This window comes from Pocillopora verrucosa, chromosome 9 (assembly GCF_036669915.1).
Source record: "Pocillopora verrucosa isolate sample1 chromosome 9, ASM3666991v2, whole genome shotgun sequence".
Classification (NCBI taxonomy): Eukaryota; Metazoa; Cnidaria; class Anthozoa; order Scleractinia; family Pocilloporidae; genus Pocillopora; species Pocillopora verrucosa.
Window position 1 is genome coordinate 5,529,857 of NC_089320.1, and position 19,087 is coordinate 5,548,943.

At 35.8% G+C, this 19,087-nt stretch overlaps 1 protein-coding gene across 1 annotated transcript; it reads left to right on the top strand.

The window, feature by feature from the left end:
- The first annotated feature begins 385 nt into the window (after positions 1 to 385).
- Positions 386 to 17,839, top strand: LOC131798478 (endothelin-converting enzyme homolog). The gene is made up of 17 exons (XM_059116128.2): positions 386 to 1,472; positions 1,892 to 1,951; positions 2,435 to 2,551; positions 4,223 to 4,309; positions 6,021 to 6,151; positions 6,479 to 6,701; positions 8,002 to 8,100; positions 8,984 to 9,061; positions 10,163 to 10,266; positions 11,019 to 11,077; positions 11,782 to 11,833; positions 12,522 to 12,589; positions 13,011 to 13,138; positions 13,779 to 13,844; positions 14,727 to 14,822; positions 15,120 to 15,196; positions 15,567 to 17,839. Exons 1-17 carry the CDS (start codon positions 678 to 680, stop codon positions 15,664 to 15,666), a joined length of 2,340 nt encoding a protein of 779 aa, XP_058972111.1. The 5' UTR covers positions 386 to 677; the 3' UTR covers positions 15,667 to 17,839.
- The last annotated feature ends 1,248 nt before the right edge of the window (positions 17,840 to 19,087 follow it).

The following is a 19,087-nucleotide window of genomic DNA, read 5'->3' on the forward strand; positions in this document are numbered from 1 at the left end:
CACCCGACTTTTATTAGAAATTATGTGTACCGTATTTGTCATAGAGGGCGGATATAGTCAAGATCAACCATCTGTGAGAGGAATTAAAAGAAAAAAAATGCCACAACAATTGTTTGCCAGTTATATTTTCAAGTTCCCTCCTAAAAAAAAAACTTTTTTTGTACCTCTTTGTTTGGCTGAACAATGATGGTGTTGGGTACGGAGTTCTCAAAAAAATTTGGACAAGTTCTTGTTATTTACTTCCTTGACTTACGATCCTCATTTTTGTTATTTATCTCCTCATTGCTTATGGTCTTCAGGGGTCATTTTAATGTCCGGTGCACGTTTACGTGAGCCCAAATTGAATAACATCTGCATCTAAGCTTCCGGTTTGCTTACATTTGCATATTAAGGCGATGTACTGAAGGAGGAACACTTCCCTGAGAGCCACCGACGGCCTGATTTTATCAGGAAACCTAATCTGTGAGAGTCCAACTCCGAAGAAAAGTGAGACCAGTAGAGCACAAGTTTGTTCCTGAGAAGCACTGTATAAAATCACACCATCGTGTTTCTGGCTACTTCGTGCCGACGGCCATTTTAAATAACGCAAATTGAAAACGTCTTATGTTTTGCTTGAGAACAAGTGACAAATTTTCGGTCAGTAATCGTTGTCTTTGAGATCAGCACAACACCTGAGAATGTCCTCGACCAGAGACTATACCCGGGCTGAAATCAGCGATACAACAACAAACGTTCCTTTGCTAAGCGAAGATTCTTGGGAAGATGGACCCAGCGACCCAGTTTTGCTCATTAACGACACAGTCGAAGATCATCCCTCGGTTCGTTTCTCCGTCTCCTCGGCGGAAAATGGCTCAAATTTTAACTCCCCGTGCAAGCTTTCAAAGACCACAGCCCTTGTAGGGATCATTGCTGCGCTCATCGTGATTTGCATCGTGTTATCTGCGTTGCTGTCAAGACATAAACAAGAGGAGGTCGTGGTACCCTCACACCAGAGTACTGTGTGTGTTACCGAGGGTTGTATAGACGCAGCTTTTCACATGTTTCACGCACTAAACCGATCCGTTAAACCATGCGACGATTTTTACGAATATGCCTGCGGAGGTTGGTTGCAGAATCACCCAATTCCTGAGAGCAAATCTTTCTGGGGGATTTATTCAGCTTTGCAGGAAGACAATGAAAGGCTTCTACGCCAATTGTTAGCTACACCAACGAGGTCACCAACCATGAAGAAGGCCAAGACTTTTTACGATTCCTGTATGAACATGACATCAATCAACAAAATGGGGGCAAAGCCACTGCTTGATATAATTGATGACCTTGGTGGATGGAGCATAACGTCGCCAGATTGGAACAAAACAAAATTCGAGTTTAGCAAAACCCTAAAAATAGTTCAAAGGAAGTATTCAGTTTCCGCCTTTTTCGGCGTAGATGTTGATGCAGATGATAAAAATTCTTCAAAAAACATTATTAAGGTAAGCGTACTACCGATGTAATGTGTACATCAGTTTAATTGGGAAAGATATATTCCCGTGGTCATGGGACGCACCAACCTCAACCCAACCGCAACCTATCTGCGGTCATAAGAGAAAATCAAAATTATCAGTGACTATAACTTAGAACAGGATAGGTGAGGAAACTACGAACATCTGTTTGACTGAAAATGAGTTCATTTTCATATATCAAGAGTGCAAATTTGTGACACAAGTGCAAATTACAATTACTGTGTGCATTGTCAAAATTTGGTCTGTCTTGACTTTCTGTGATGCTTTTTTAATGTAAATTATTAATAAGTGTTAACATGATTTTACATGTAATTTGGTGTAAATAAGCTCTTAAAAATTATCTCATTGTTGTGCATTGTAAGTTTATGGTTATTATTATTTTTTTGAAGGTTGATCAAAATGGACTGGCATTATCTCGAACATACTACCTCAGCAACTTAACTGATCCGGTGGGTTTCATCTTTGGCATTGATTGTTACTAATTTACAAGGAAATCTGTAGCAGCTAGAGGGGAGAATGAACAATCAGATCTTGGGAGTTAAAGGATTGATGAACAGGAACAATTTTTGGTATAGTTTTGCATTGATTAGGTGTAAAAGGAGAAGAAAAATGCTATTAAACTGCCTCTCTAACTCTTAGATATTTTATATTTCATTCCACATGGCAAGAGGTAGGTATTTCTCCGACTGCTTCTCACCAAGTTATTGGTCTCAAAATTTTAATGCAAAGTTCAAGCTAGGTGGGTCCTGGGGTGCTTGTGCCCCCCCCCCTCCCCCCTTTGTAAGCCCTTTTTTTTAAAATAAACAACCTACAATACTCAGGTAGCAAAAGCTGGTGAGTACCCCCTCTTTAACACAGTATGACACCCCCCCTGTACTGAGTGTACTCCCCCCCCAGTGTACTGATGAGGCTATGGTTTTCTTTGTCCACAGAAACTGGTTGCCTACTTGAAGTATATGACTACTATTGGCGTTTTACTGGGAGGGGAGGAGAATGAAACAAGAAGGCAGATGCAAGAGGTTTTAGAGTTTGAAATTAAATTGGCAAAGGTTTGTCACTTAGAAAATGATCAATAGTAGGTATTGTTGATAGCATGTTTCCTTTTATTAACCATTAACCATTAACCCTTTAACTCTCATGAGCGACCAACACAGAATTTCTCCTTTCAATATCAATACAATGTCAACCAGATAAGTGATGAGAATAAAGAAAAATATCAATTTGGGGATAATTAGTTGGTCCAATACTAAATTCTCTGAACTAACATTATGAGAATTGTATTGTTGACAGTAGGGAGAATTACAAATTTGACCTGGAAGTTAAAGGGTTAAACTGCCATGAGTGACAAAGACATAATTTTCTCCTTGCAATATCAATACAATATCAAGCAGAAGTTGATGATAATAAAGAAAAGATATCAACAGGGGTATTGTTAGTTGATCCAATACCAAATTCTCAAAACTTAAATCATTAGTATTGTATGACAGACAGTGAGGAGAATTACTAATGAGATCTTGGGAGTAAAAAGGTTAAGAATGCTACTTCAAATGGACTGAGTGTAGCTTGAAGCACCAATGATAAGAGGGTCCAGTTTTCCTAAACAGCACTTTTACTTTTTCAGCTCATTTACTCCTAGATCCCATTAATAATTCTCCCAGCTGCATGGTATACAATTCTTATCATATTAGCCTGGAGAACCAACTGATAATTCCCTAATTTATATTTTTCTTTACTTTCATTATTTGTCTGCTTGAGGTTGTATTATATTGTATTGATATTGTGTGGAGAAATTCTGTCTTGGTCACTCATGGGAGTTGAAGGGTTTAACATGAACAATAATGGTCCATTTTACAATTGTGTGCTTGATTGCCAAGCCTTTTAACAGAAGTGAGACTAAGGGTGACCTTGTTTTGATACAAACCTTGCTGCTTTTCAAATGTAAATTACTCTGTTACCATGCAAACTAGATACTGGTCTCTATCACAACAAGGTCACCTTCAGCCTCATTCCAAATCAAAGGCTTGGAAACTAAGAACATAACTGTAAAATGGCCTTTTGTTGAACCCTTCCATGCCTAAAAGAGAACAACAAGTTTTTTTTTGTCATGATATCAATGCATTATCAAGTAGAAACATAATGAGAAAAAAAAGGAACATTAGCAAGGGGATTTTACTTGATTCTACACCAAATTCTCATGGTAAATGCTTCTAGAAATGTAAGAAAGACAGTAGAGAGAACTTGAATTTAGATCCTCCTAGAGAAAGGTTTAATAGATTTAGAGTGATCAACGCATGAAGTCATTATTTTTATGGAACAAATTGTTACAATAGCAGCAGAAAAAGAAACCTTTTTTTGTGTTAACCCTGAACTCTCAGAAGTGATTAACATGTAACCTCTCCTTATCATAACCATACATTATCCAGCGAGTAGGTAATGAGATTATTCAAACTTATCAGGTAAAAGCTGTTTTCTTAACATCAAATTCTTGTAACTAATAAGGAAATGTGTATTAACTAAAGGGAGAACCTGTTTATCAGTGAGTAACAATCAACATGAAAAATGTTTTCAAAGTTCAAAAAAACGTTTTTCATGTGGTTGATAGTCATCTTTGATAACTTTAATATACTGACTATTTTCATTTAAAATAAATTCTAGGTTGATAGTCATCTTTGATAACTTTAATATACTTATTATTTTCATTTAAACACCTTTGTTTTCAGATTTTTGTGCCTCATGAAAACAGAAGCCAGATTGACGAGATTTACAACAAAACAAATATCAAGAACCTCACAGAGCTTTGTCCGCAGGTAAGGGAATTATATGGAAGAATATTGGATTATTACAGGATTGATTTGAAACATTTTGATCTCCTCACTTGTCTTGTCTAGTGCAATACAAGTCTTAATGCCATGACAAAAGATATTCATGATACAAAAAAAAAATTAAGCCAGATGAATTTGGCACTATGAGTAAAATTATGGGGTAAAAGATTGTCAGTGGTAAGTCTGCTCTCAAGCCTGACAGCCTATACCCATCAGCCAATTAAAGCTTTCTCTAGTATCAGTGTCAAGAAGTGGCCAGGAGTATTGCTGTTCTTTCTAAGACAGTTGCCAGTGAACTTATTTATACTTCTTAGTGGGGAGAGGCACTTTGAAATTTTATTATCCAAATGCACCAAGTAGAGTGCAAATAACATGTAAATCAAGTACAAAGATCATGCATTGTTTGAAATGGTGGTTATTTGTACTGTAAAAAAAATAATTGTGTAACCAGTTGGCTAAGCATGCTATGCCTCTCTATCTGCTTTACTTTCTACACCTAATAAACAATGTGCAGAAAATAATTAAAAGCAGCTGGAAAATAAATAACTTATGTGATGTTTTGGTCTTTCATATCGCTGAGCAATTTTACTCGTTGTTTTTATTTTGACTAGCCCTGCAGGTTCATCAAAATGCAGCACAGGTTATAAAAATTTTTCTACACACTAAAACTTCTAATAAGAGATATTAACTGTCTTGCCTATGAACAGACAAGGACCTGACAAAAGTTCAAAGTTGCACCTCATAAGTCATAGTCCAGTGCAAATTGTGTACTTTGGCCTTGAAGGGAAGCAAAAATTTTCACAATTCTATTGCAGTTATACTCAGGCTCCTGGTTTTTATACCCAAAAATAATTGGCTTTGGATCACTCCAACAAGAGATTCTTTGCAGATCTCTATTAATATTGTTGCAGACTGAGGTTTATCTATGTTGTCGGAGCAAGGGGGGAGGGGTTTCCTTTTAATTTTTAACCTGATCTTATCAATATTTTTTTGATTAGTGGAAATATTGTCAGAGCACAGTCTTGCCAACAATAGAAATAGAAATTTATTTTTAGTTTCAAAATCAAATTGTATAAGGAAATCCTTTACATGGACTATAGTGGCTCCCCTGAGCTACTTAATGCCTCTCTATTTGTGGTTTCTTCTCATAATAAGTACATGTTTGATGAGATTGAGCTTGATATCATGAATTATCAATACCAAAGTATGAGTTATCTGCCAGTGCTGAAGGCTGAGACAGATGACACAGACACAAAGGTTGATAATTCATGATATCACTATATCAAAACCAAATTCAGTGATTGTTTATTGTACATTTTTTTAAACAATCTGCTAAAAGGGACAATTTTCTCTGAGTTTGCCAAAGTTTTAAAATGCTACCTGCACAACAGGCTTGGAAAAAAGGCAGACTGGTTGAACTTGACATGATAATCCAATATCTGCTGTAGGCATGGGTTATCATATGTAAATGTCTATTGTATTTGGCCTGTATCAACTCTTAACCAATGAGAGTTTTTATTGTGAGTCTGATGTACAATATGATCTGTCTTTAAATGTATGTGAGGCAAAATTATTAAACCAGAACAGAAACCAAAGAAGCACACAGTAAGAGGCTTCTGGTTAACCATTATAGGAACAACAGCAATAATCTTACATGTACCTGGATTCTAACATGATATTATTTTCATCTTTTAAGATCAGCTGGCTTGATTTCTTCAAGAATCATTTCAAAGACATTCCTGACATTAAAAATGAGGAAGAGGTTGTGGTGTATGCCACACGATATCTTGCGGCTTTGTCACCAGTGATAAAGAATGCATCAGACATGTGAGTATTATTATATCTCTTTTAATCTCCTGTTTTATCATTCTTTTACTCCTGGTATTAAAATATCAATTCTATGGTCTGTTTGTCCAACAATTCTTTAACTTTGAGCCCTTAGAATTTAAAATAATATAGAATATAAAATCAAACAGTTTCAGTATCGTCACCTTTTGCTTTAAAATTGAATTCATTAGGTTTTGTATGGAGAATTTCCAAATGGGAGTAAAAACTTAAAATTGAATTATACTGCATTTTGTGTTGTAGTTTTGAGTGTAGGTATTTTGAAGCTCATTCAAGGAAATATTTTTACTGACAAAAAAATTTCCCCAGGTTGCTGAATAATTACTTGGTGTGGCAAGTTGTTCATTCATTTGCACCCTTGCTATCAGAGAAATTCCGTGATGCTCATGAAGATCTGATCAAAGTATTAACAGGCTCCACAAGATCGGAAGACTTGTGGAAGAAGTGCATGGCAAACACGGATGGAGCCATAGGGATGGCTTTGGGAAAGCTATTTGTGGATAAGGTCTTTGATGAAACCAGCAAACAACAGGTACACAGTTACACATTAGCTGTTTTTGTGAGTAATAATATACATGAAAAAAATTACAGCCTCTGATTGGCTGAAAACAAGTGCATTTTTTTATGTAACATGAGTGTAAAGCTGTAACACAAGTGCAAACTACAGATAGTGCACCTGCTGCCAAAATTTTGTAGGTCTTGACTTTCTGAGATGCATTTTTCATGTAAATTATTAGCAAGTAACCACATAATTTGGCATGTAGTTTGGTGTAAATAGGCACTTATAAATTTTTCAAATCTCACTCTTTGTTGTCTTTGAAAAATAATACTTATTAACACCAAATTGCATTCCAAATCATGTTATCAGCTGTAAAAATAGATCTGACCTCAGAATTGAGATAGTTTATCCAATGGATAATTTTTTTGGCATAATTATAGCAGGTGACGCATATTGTTCAACTACTACTTTTATTAAATAACTTACCCTGTTTATTGCATAAAAAGCTACCTAAGCCTGTATTCTGTGCACTCCTTCAAGTAAATGCTGTCTGAGTATTGTTTGTTTGACCAACTTGTATCAACTCCACTTACAGTTTTATCCATGAGGATAAAGTTGTCAGTTCACTTTGTATTCCCCTCATGAAGAACTTAACTACTGTGTACTATCAGGCTAGGCCTCTATTACAGCACCTTTTCATGTAAGAGCTATCTGCAAGTGCTGCCTGTTTGACTCACTTTTACTGACTCTAATTCTAGTGTTATCCATGAGGATAAAATAGGCCATTTTACAGTGGTGTGCTTAGTTGCCAAGCCTTTGATTTAGAGTGAGGCTGAAGGTGACCTTATTGTGATAGAGACCAGTATCTAGTTAGAACAATAACAAAGTAATTTATATTTGAAAAGCAGCAATGTTTGTATCATAACAAGGTCACCCTCATAGCCTCACACCTGTTGAAAGGCTTGGCAACCAATCATGCAATTGTAAAATAGACTATTGTCACCTCATGCTCTGTTCTCCTTGTAGGGGACTGTAGTGTACCTCAACCCTTGAAACCCTGAGAATGACCAGCATCTAATTTCTCCTTACAATATCCCCCCCAAAATCACACATAAAGGTCACGAGAAAAAAGGAAATGATCACCAATGGTAGAAGCTCTAGATTGTTAAACAAGTTCTCCTTGCCATCACCTTAGGAATTGTATTGAGAACAGTATGGAGAATATGCATACTGATGTCAGGGTGTAAAGGGTTAATTTATTTAAGTCGGATCCTTAGCAGCTATTACAGTCTTAAGTTCATGCTTATATATGTCTGTTTCAAATTGATGGCAGGCCACTGAGATGGTTGATGCTGTGCGTAATGCATTTAAGAAAGGTCTTCCATCTCTTGAGTGGATGGATGAAAAGACACGCAAGGCAGCAGAAGACAAGGTATCTAGCTGTTAACAGAGTAATTTGACCCTTAAGAGCGATCACCATCTAATTTCTCCTTACAGTATGACCCCTGAATCAAGCTCTAACAAAGTGCTAATGCCCGAAATGTCTGCTTTGAAACTCTTTACAATGGCCACTTTTCATTATCAACTCAGTTGATAATACTAAGTAACCTTGTTATACTCTCTCACTGATGCAGCACCACAGTTTCTCTAGAAACCTACCCCTTTTACTAATTTAGTATTATCGACTGAGTTGACAACATCAACTGGCCACTGTAAAGAGTTTCAAAGCTGACTTTTCAAGCAATAGCCCTTTGTTATTTCATTCTGACTAAGGGCTAACACTTGAGATGTCAGCTTTAAAAATCTTTATGGTGGCCAATTTACATTATCAACTCAGTTGATAATACTAAATTACCCTGTTATATTCGCCAACTGATGCTGCACTATAGTTTCTTGAGAAACTTCTCCCCTTTATTCATTTATCTAGCTGTTAATAGCGCATCCCAGATCAAACAACTCTTTCACACTCAACAGAATTTTCTAGCTAAATTCTGATGCCCTGAGCCATTGTTTATGAGGACTTTAAATAATTCTTCAGTTGACGCATTTATAAATGAAAGCCTCGCTAGGTTTGATGAATTTCAATTGGCCTTTAAAATCATTCAGGGTCAAGGAATGATAATCAAAGCCACAAATGTGTTTGAAGCATTTAATATTACTATTTCATTTATCATTGAAAGTCCAAGATTTATTACTTATTACAATGATTTTAAAAACTGCACTTGATATTTTTACTGGTCAAGAAACAAAAGTTGGAGTCAGCTTGTTGGAAGCAAAACAGAAGAATCAAAGTGTTTTTTCTTTAATACTTATAGGCAGATGCAGTGGTAGACATGATTGGATTTCCAGACTACTTCAAAGATCCACAAAAACTTGAAGAGAAGTACAAGGGGGTGAGTAGAAGCAGTTGGGTACAACTTTACTGCTACTGAACACCATAAATTTGAAAAACAGTACTCACATGTAACAATGATGTAGGTCAGTAGGTCTTTTTACAGGGGAGTACTTAGTTGCCAATCCTTTGATTTAGAGTGAGGCTGAAGGTGACCAGTATCTATTTAGCAACTGATAACAAAGTAATTTACATTTGAAAGTGACAATGTTTGTATCATTGATAACAAGGTCACCCTTAGCTTCACTCCTGTTCAAAGGCTTGTCAACCTGGCATGCAACTGTAAAATGGACTATCCTGCATGTAAGCTGTCTTCCTTGAGCTACACTGGAGCAAATTAATGCATGAAAGACTGGGGGGTGGGAGGGGGGGAAGGGTTGTACTGTATCACAATCCTGGGCACAGGCTCTCATTTCATTCTGGGCACAGGGTTTTTTTGCACTTAAATTCTGGGCACTGGGATTTGGTTTTGAGAAATTTTGGCTGAAAGATTCCTGTATACCCAAGTTTACGTACCTTAAATTGTTGTTGATGATGTAAATGGGCAATCTACAATTTGGTTTCAGGGTACTTGTATACCCAAAACTTTGGTGTAGGATATGTGACAGTGTAATCCCTAAGCTAAATGTTGAAAAAGAGAAGTCTCTTCACCCTTTAACCCCTAAGAGTTACTGGCATATAATTTCTCCTTACAATATCCCCACTGAATCACACATTAATGTTATGAGAATAAAGGAAATGATCACGAATTAAAGAAACTCTTGATTGTTAGACAAATTCTCCTTGTCAGCTCCTTAGTAAAAGTACAGAGAACAGTGGGGAGAATATGAATGCTGATGTTAGCATGTGAAGGGTTAATGGCTAGTAATTTCTAGGTCCCTTTTGTTTGAAAATTATAATTTGGTTGATGCATCTGAGGAGGCTGTTGATATGAACAGTATTGAATTTTCTTTCTGATTGGACATCATTAAAGTAGGTAGATTGACTTTGGTGTTTGCCCTTTTTTTGTATATTCATTCCCTCAAATACATTTTGTATTACATATTTCATTAACCTGCTATTGGAAATTTGCAATAATATGAACAATTTTCTTCATTTTCAGCTTAATTTCGACCCCAAGAATTACTTTCAGAACATGCGCAATTCCGATGACTTCCATCTGTCCAAGACCCTGCATATGCTTCGAAAGCCTGTTGACAAACATAAGTATGTTTATTGTATGTGTGATTACCTCATACTTATTAGTTCTGGGTGACTTAGAAAATTCTCAATGCATTATAGGGGAAATATTTGAAAAAAAGATTTTAATATTAGTGGTTGGTTATTGATTTCCATACATGTGAGGGAAAAGACTGAGATGGAAAGTTGAAGGGTGGGGGGGGGTGTGCACAAAACAGTGAACCTACACTCCCAGATATATTAGTTGGGACATTTTCCAGAACAACACCTTTTATGTTCTTTCACCCCTCCTCCCTTCCCAAATTGTGAAATAATTCTGTGTCCATGCCATCTTGCAGACCAACACTGAGAGGGGCAGGGAAAGCTGTATTAGTGTTCTGACAAGTATGCCCTAGGGTGTAGTTCCCTCCCCCTTTTTTTTTTTCTAATGATTTACTCCTTTTGATTTTTTCTCTTAACCTTTATTCCTAGTTTATTACATGTTTAAATTGATACTCTTCATGATTAATGACTATAAACTGTACACTATGAGCCCTTCATCTTGGCCTCCTTGGATAGCGCATGTGAAAGGAACCAATTATTGAAACAAATGTCTGAGCAAGGAGGTCCAGTTTGGTTGGTGTACCCTTTGTTTGTTGGGCTGTCATGGTCTGAGTGGGAGAAATTGTAGAGAAATTGGCAATTATGAAGCTACTTGAAAATCTGTTATGAATCTTATGATCATTTCATTTAGTTATAATATCAATTTAATTTTTTCTTTTGAATCTCATCTGTAATAGGTGGTATATGACTCCACAAACTGTAAATGCTTACTATAGTCCATCCAGGAACCAGATTGGTAAGTTTATTCCTTCAGTCAGTTGCCCAGAGAAAACACAGTCATACTCCACTGCTTGTTATTACTATTATTATCATTATGTACACCATTGACCTTCAGCCTTCCCGTTGTCTTCATCATCATCATCATTAACAAAAACATTATCATTATTAAAGCTCTCAAGTTGATTTACTGGTGAAGAGTGAAATGGGCATCAATACTCTAGGGAGGTCTAAGGGTATTTCCCCTTTCCCCCTCCTGAAAATTGTGAACAACTGAAGTAGCCAAGATGTACATTCTTTATTATGAGCAAGAATTTCCACTGTTGGAAGGTGTTTGAATGGAGTATAAGAGGAATAAGGAGCAAATTATATTTAATAGGATAATTAATTTTCTAGCTGCTTCACCACAGCAGCAATTTGCCTTCTCAAAATCAACAGGTGAAATCAGAAACCTTAATTGTGCACGAAACAATAGTTTCAGCATGAAAGCATAAGACTGAATTTATTTGAGTGAGTCTTGAGAGCTCTGCAGTATTGTAATGTCAGTCACTCTCCTAATTATTAGAGCTATTGTTACTACAATTCTACTGCATTGATGAAAGCAATCTTTATATTTGTCTATAAAATTTTATTATTACATGCAAATGTGGAGTGAAAAGTGATTGGTGAGTCATAGGAATTTGAGAGGTGATTGACTGGTTATCGTCATTTGTTACCTTGCAGTATTCCCAGCAGGAATTTTGCAAGCTCCATATTATAACAGGAAATTCCCAAAGTAAGTTGAATTTTACTGTATTCAGTATTACAATGATTCAAACAATTGTAACTGTTATTGATAATTAACCCTTTAACTCTCAGAGGTGATTCACATGTAATTTCTCCCTACAAAATCCATGCACTCTAACAAGAAATTCCCAAAGTTAGTTATCACAATGTAACAATGTAATTGTTAACATCAGTATCCATATTCTCTGTACTCTTCTTTATACTTTTCCTTTATTACTGACAAGGAGAATTAATTTAACCCTTTAACTCCCAAGATCTGATTGCTAATTCTCCCCTCTAGCTGCTACACATTTCCTTGTAAATTAGTTATGAGAACTTGGTGCTAGATCAAGATATCAGCATGTACCTGATAAGTTTGAATATTCTTATTACCTGTTTGCTGAATAATGTATGGATATTATAGGGAGAAGTTTCATGTTAATCAAAGTTCCATAATATGAAAATAATTTCCTTTATTCTCATGATCTTAATGAATGATTCAGCAGTATTACTGTAAGGAGAAATTAAAGGCTGATCACTCTTAGAGTTTAAAGGGCTAATGGATCACAATTTTATAATCAGGTATTTTATTAACTCTTGATGGTTATTTTGATATCAATTTTATATTTTCAGTTGAAAATATGTCTTCCTTATGTTTAAAATGCATTTTTTTCTCCTTTTTGTTCAATTCCTGACAGGGTTGTCAACTTTGGAGAAATTGGAGCTGTGGTGGGCCATGAACTTACTCATGCCTTTGACAATTCAGGTAAAATGTGTTTGTCTACAAAAATTCTCTACGGGAATTTCTACACACAATTGCTTTGATTTGCAGTTGGTTTTTAGTGGTATGCAGAGCATTGAAACTTATCTGTGAGACAGAACTGTTCACTACCTCCTTCCTCCTGAGAAATTCTGCTGTGATGAGATCATGCTCTAATCACCAAAAAATGAAATGAAATGAAACTAATTTTTAAGATCAAAAATAACATTTTGCCAACATTAGATTACCTAATGAAAAGTTACCTAAAAGTCCTATGATGAAATGTTGGACAATCTTTGCTTTTTTTAAGTTTTAAGGAAATTTAGGCTAACAAGGAAAATTATCTGACTCATTTCTTTTTTTGATTTCAGTGTAGAATAATGTGAAGAATTCTCCCCTCAGCTAATTTTTCAATTTGTTTACATAGGTCGCATGTATGATAAGTATGGAAATTATGGAACCCTGTGGTGGACTCAAAAATCTGTGGAACAGTATGAGAAGAGAAGTGCATGTATGATAGACCAGTATTCACAATTTTCTTACTTTAACAAAAAAGTAAGTGGAATGTTTTTCTTGCTCTTAGCCAATAGCTATCATGTAGGATTGGAGTCACATTAATGTTTTTTGTTGAAAGGTTATTGATTTACAGATGGCTGGACAAATACAGACTCACTGAACAAATTACTGAATGACTGATGGTCTGAATCACTGACCAACTGACTGACTGACTAACTGACCCACTGATTGATTGACTGACTGATCAAGGGATTGATTGAGCGACTGATAGACCAACTCTTTTTATTGTAAAGTAAAGGAAGAAATTATTGATTGCAAAGCTCTGTATCTATAGCTTAAGTATAAATCAAAGAACTTACAAATAATTTGTTACTGTTAGAAAAAAATTGGATATGTACTATATATAATCTTGGGCTATATGAACCCTTTAACTCCCGAGATCTGATAGTCGTTTCTCCCCTCCAGCTGTTACACATTTCCTTTTAAATTAGTTACAAGAATTTGGTGTTAGATCAAGACAACAACTTCTACTTGATATGTTTGAGTATTCTCATTACCTGTTTGCTGGATAATGTATGGATGTTGCAGGGAGAAGTTAGATGTTAATCACTTCTGAGAGTTAAAGAGTTAAATCAAGCACCTGTAATTGTTTCTTTGTGATTTTTTTCTCTCCCATCAGGTGAAAGGCAAAGTTACCCTGGGAGAAAACATAGCTGATAATGGAGGCTTAAAGTCTGCTTACAATGTCAGTATTCATCATCTTAAAATTCATTCTGTTACATAATGGAATTTTCTTTAGAACAAAATTATTTATCTTGGCTATTGTTTCTTATGGGCTGTACAACAACAGAGAGGGGTAGGAGAAACTTAAGTCCCCCCTCCCTCGCTAATCGAAATTTAGGAGGCTTGGCCCCCATGTTTTTGTGTAGAAATTATTTCAAATGCAGAAATTTGGAATAATCAATTTGCTCCAGAAAATCTTCAGTCTCATGAGCCTCTCATATATCTTTTCATCAGGATGAACCTAGTAAAATAATTAATGAAAGGAAATTTTTTTGGACGATTGTCCTCTCATACACTGTCAAAAATCAGGTACAGATAACTAGACTGTTAGAATTGTAAAGAGGTTTGCTTCTACCAAATCTCCAAACAAACTATGTAAAGGACATTGCAGAAAAGTTTGAGTAAGGAAGAGCAGTTGGCTTGGCATATGATGTGCCCATCCAATCACAACTAGGTTTCAAAACACTTTTCTGCCTCTATCTGTTGCCTGAAATGCCAATGATTGATAGAGCTAGCAGTGCACTGAGTCTATCGTTCTTATCCAGACTTCTACTCATCCATGTACACCCTAACATTAGTATGCAAGTTCTCTATACTGTTCTCTATACATTTCATGTTACTTCCAAGGAGAATTCATCTATTAATCAAGAGCTTCTTGAGTTTGCAATCCCTTCCTTCATTCTCATGACCTTGATATTTAATTCAGGGGTGATACTATTGAAAGAAATTACAGTTCTCAATTGCTGTGCTATGCTTGAACTAAGGAATAAAGGCAGGTTGTTATCATTCAGATCAATAAAAATTACCTGTAGTAAATAATATACTCATTTTCTTTGTTTATTAGGCTTATAAGGAGTGGGAAAAGAAAGAAGGAGTAGAACCTCCCCTTCCTCTCCTAAACATGACGGCAGATCAAACATTCTTCACTGCATTTGCACAGGTACATTGTAAATTGCTGTTGATAGAACTTGTCGTTGCTAAATTTTTAGATTTTTAGCCCTTTACATCTTAACATCAGTTTGTATATTCTCTATACTGTTCTCTGTGTGTTTCCTTTCAAACTGGGAAGGAGTATTTGTTTAAAAGTCACAATTAAGTTTTTATTGAGCGATTGTTGCAATTTAATGGTTCACTCAGTGATAATACTTTGAGGAGAAATTAGATGTTAGTCACTAACTTAAAGGTTAAAAAGTGAAAGAAATATTTCATATGTGACTTGGAGCTTTATTTTTCACAGAGCTGGTGTGCAAACATAAGAGAGCAGGTTGCGATTGTCAGGCTTGATTCTGACTCCCACTCACCTGATAAATTCAGGTATGAATTTAAAGCAAAATTCTTCAATCTTTTTACACTGCAGTTTCTGAAGTCTTGAACACATGAAATCATCCCCATTCGTTTCACTTTTTTAGACATCACTAGTACATTAAGCTCTCTGCTATTATCTCTTTCACTCCCAGTATCTCATTAGCAATCCTCTGTACTGTCTGCCATATAACTCTCATGTTGGTTGAAAGAATTTGGTATTGGATCAACTAATGATGCCCTAATTTATATTTTTTTCTCGATTCTCATTACTTGTCTGCTTGATATTGTATTATTATAGTAAGGAGAAATTCTGTCTTGGTCACCCATGGGAGTAAGAGGGTTAAAAAGCACACATTAAACTTTGATTTTGTTCTTTCAGGGTCCTGGGTTCACTGTCTAACTCAGAAGATTTTGCTGCAGCCTTCAAATGTGATCTTGGAAGCAAAATGAACCCTAAGAAAAAATGTCACATTTGGTAGAGAAACTAATTCTCTTGAACCTGCCTTAACCTTTTCACAATAACGTCAGTATGCATATTCTCCATACTGTTCTTTATGCATTTCTTCAGGTGCTGACAAGGAGAATTTGTTTGGCAATCAAAGGCTTCTATAATTGGTGATCATTTCCTTTATTTTTTGTGGCCTTTATATTTAACTCAGTGGGTGATATTGCAAGGCGATATTAGATGATAACCACTCTCAAGGATTAAAGGATTAACAGAGAATTTCTTAAATATTGGAGTTGCGGTAAATTCTATTGACCCTTTAACTCCAAGATCTCATTAGTAATTCTCCTTACTGTCTGTCATATAGTTCTTTTGATGTTAGTTTGGAGAATCTGGTATTAGATCAACTAATAATCCCCTGGTTAATATTTTTCTTTATTCTCATCACTTGTCTGCTTGATATTGTATCAATATTGTGAGGAGAAATTTTGTCTTGGTCACTCATGGGAGTTAAAGGGTTAAAAAAAGGTTACCATTTTCTGGCAGACTACCGATTCCAACCACTCCTTTAAACTTTTTTATTTATTCAGTTTCAGTTCAATCAAATTTCATTCAATTTTCAGTGTTAATTTCATTCAATTTTCAGTGTTAATTTCATTTAATTTCAAGTGTTAAATACCTTAACCAAGGTTTTTTCAGAAGTCCTGCCAATGACTTAAAATGTTGTGATGATAACTTATTTAAATTATTCATAGTAACTACTAGAAGTACTATTAGAGTTATTTTCAGTGTGGAAGAAGTTTTGACATTTGCTCATTGTCAGAGCAAAGGAAAATGTAATAATATTGTAATTATATGTACCAAGTAGGTAGTGTTTATTTAATTTTAAAATACCCATTTATGTGGGTAGAGTTTCCCTAGACATAACCTCATGTTCATGAGGATGATGTGAGAAGAGAAAGGCATATTGATTATTTTGGTCAATAAAGGTACAGCTGTCTTGTACAGAAGAGGAGTTTTGGTAAAATATTTCTTTTGTGTTGTTTTGTTTTTTATTTTCATTTTGATTAGGAAAATAGGGCGATGAGAAAATGTAATAACACAAAAGAGATGTAATGCTATAGTAGGGTCAAATTTTATCATTAATATTTTGTAAATTTTTTTTTGAAGTTCTCAAGTTTATTTTCTGGTAAAGAGTAAGATGCCACATGCACCACTCACCTGGGGGGTATGAGGGCATGCTTACACAGAAAATTGTGAAAAAAATGAAGCAGCTAAGACATGCAGCAAGAATTTCCACTGTTGGAAAGTGTTTAAGGCGAGTACAAAAGTAAAGAGGGGTGAATTACATTTAGAAGGATAATCATGTTAAACTTTATAAGTACTTAACTGAATCAGCAGTTTGCCGTCTCAAAATCAACAGTTTAAACCAGAAACCTATGATGATAGTTTCAATGTGCAAGTGTATGATTGAATTTATTTTTGTGAAACTCCAGAGCTCTGCATACTGTATTAATATCGCATACTGTATTAGTTTGGTTACTTAACAGTGCTACAGTACACTTTGTTAAGACAACTGAATTTCAACATTAAAATTGTTCAATAACTTGTAAATGTTAAGGTGCAAGATATTTTCATTATGTATGTTAAAATACACACACACATATATATATCTATAAGTCTCAGATATATAAACAATGGCCTTCATTTGATTCCAAAATATGCACGGATAGTTGTCTTCAGAAAGCAAAGTTTGAGGAAAACTGTGAGATTCAAGGAACAAATATTGTTTACAGACAAATAAACAAGGATATTTTTGTGCCAAATGGAGGCTATTGTGTTTATTATCCTTCAAATATTTCTCAACATGTGGGAAAAAAATTTTTACCAACAGCTTAATGTTTACTGCATTAGATTTTCACTTTTCAATGTTCTCTGGTATAACTTTGTGAACAAATAGATCCTGTCTTCTGTAACAACCTGAAAGCACTCTCTCACTGTCAATTAAATTTTACAGGAAAACTTATCATAGTTGAAAATAAGGTTTAAAGTTAGGGAATATCACTTGGGGTATATCCTCAGATATTCTCCAGTTTTAGCTAGGGCATATACGGTCATGTGATGCATTAAGACTAATGGCGTACAAGCAAAATATTTGATGGATTATAATAAAAGTAAACTGTTTTAAAGGTAAAATAAAATTCAGCACAAACATTAGAATATGTGGTGTGTGTGTGTGGGGGAAGGAGTTGTTCAGGGGAGGGGGTGTTTGGGAGCACAGAAAAACTATTGAAGAATATGACACCAACCTGGGTATAATCCAGGGCCAGAAGGGGGTGTTTGGGAAAGGAGGTGTTTTAGGGGAGGGGGTTTTAAGAAGGAGGTGTTTAGGGGAGGGGGTGCTGGGGGAAGAGGAAAAGCACAGAAAAACCATTGAAGAATATGACACCAACTTGGGTATAATCCAGGGCTAGAAGAGGGTGTTTAGGAAGGGGGTGTTTAGGAAAGGAGGTGTTTTAGGGGAGGGGGTTTTAGGAAGGGGGTGTTTAGGGGAGGGGGTGCTGGGGGAAGAGGAAAAGTACAGAAAAACCATTGGAGTAAGAATGTTACACCAACATGGGTATAATCCAGGGCCAGAAGAGGGTGTTTAGGAAGGGGGTGTTTAGGAAAGGAGGTGTTTTAGGGGAGGGAGTTTTAGGAAGGGGGTGCCGGGGGAAGACGAAAAGCACAGAAAAACCATTGGAGTAAGAATTTTACACCAACATGTATATAATCCAGGGCCAGGTGGGGGTGTCTAGGGGAAAGGGGGTTTAGGAAGGAGGTCTCTTAGGGGAGGGGGAGTTAGGGGAGGGGGTTTTAGGAAGGGAGTGTTTAGGGGAAGGGGTTGGGGGGGAAGAGGTTAACCAGAAGAAACCCATTGGAGTGGGAATGTAACACCAATTTGGGAATAATCCAGGTGCCGCCAGTACAATGGCATGATGGAAAATTCTTTCATAAAATAACACTGGGTTAACCAGTGCAATAAACAATAAGTTTCAGACCAATCAGGGCACTCATGGCATTTCAATTCTTTTGTAAATTACTATAATCTTGGCTATCATCATTATGGCACACATTACAGTGCTCACTAATATTCCTTGAATTACAATTACTCTTACTGATTGCACTTCACTATAGAAGAGAAATTATTCATAATTACCCTATTGTTATGTTATAAATTTTAGACCATGATTTGAAAAGCAGGGCTTAGCTATTTTGTCATAAATGATCTTGCGACAAACAATCACACTGGTTTGACATACACTATTTATTCTTCCAACTCCCTAGCAGCTCTGATCTCACAATTAACCCTTTAACTCCCATGAGTGACCAAGACAGAATTTCCTCTTACAATATCAATACAATATCAACCAGATAAGTGATGAGAATACAGAAAATATCAATTTGGGGGTAAT

Excerpts from the sequence above, each read along its gene's own strand:
- LOC131798478 (XM_059116128.2), top strand. The coding sequence starts at position 678 with ATGTCCTCGACCAGAGACTATACCCGGGCTGAAATCAGCGATACAACA. Across the intron at positions 1,952-2,434 it reads TCAGCAACTTAACTGATCCG|AAACTGGTTGCCTACTTGAA; the intron begins GTGGGTTTCATC and ends CTTTGTCCACAG. Across the intron at positions 10,267-11,018 it reads AAGCCTGTTGACAAACATAA|GTGGTATATGACTCCACAAA; the intron begins GTATGTTTATTG and ends CATCTGTAATAG.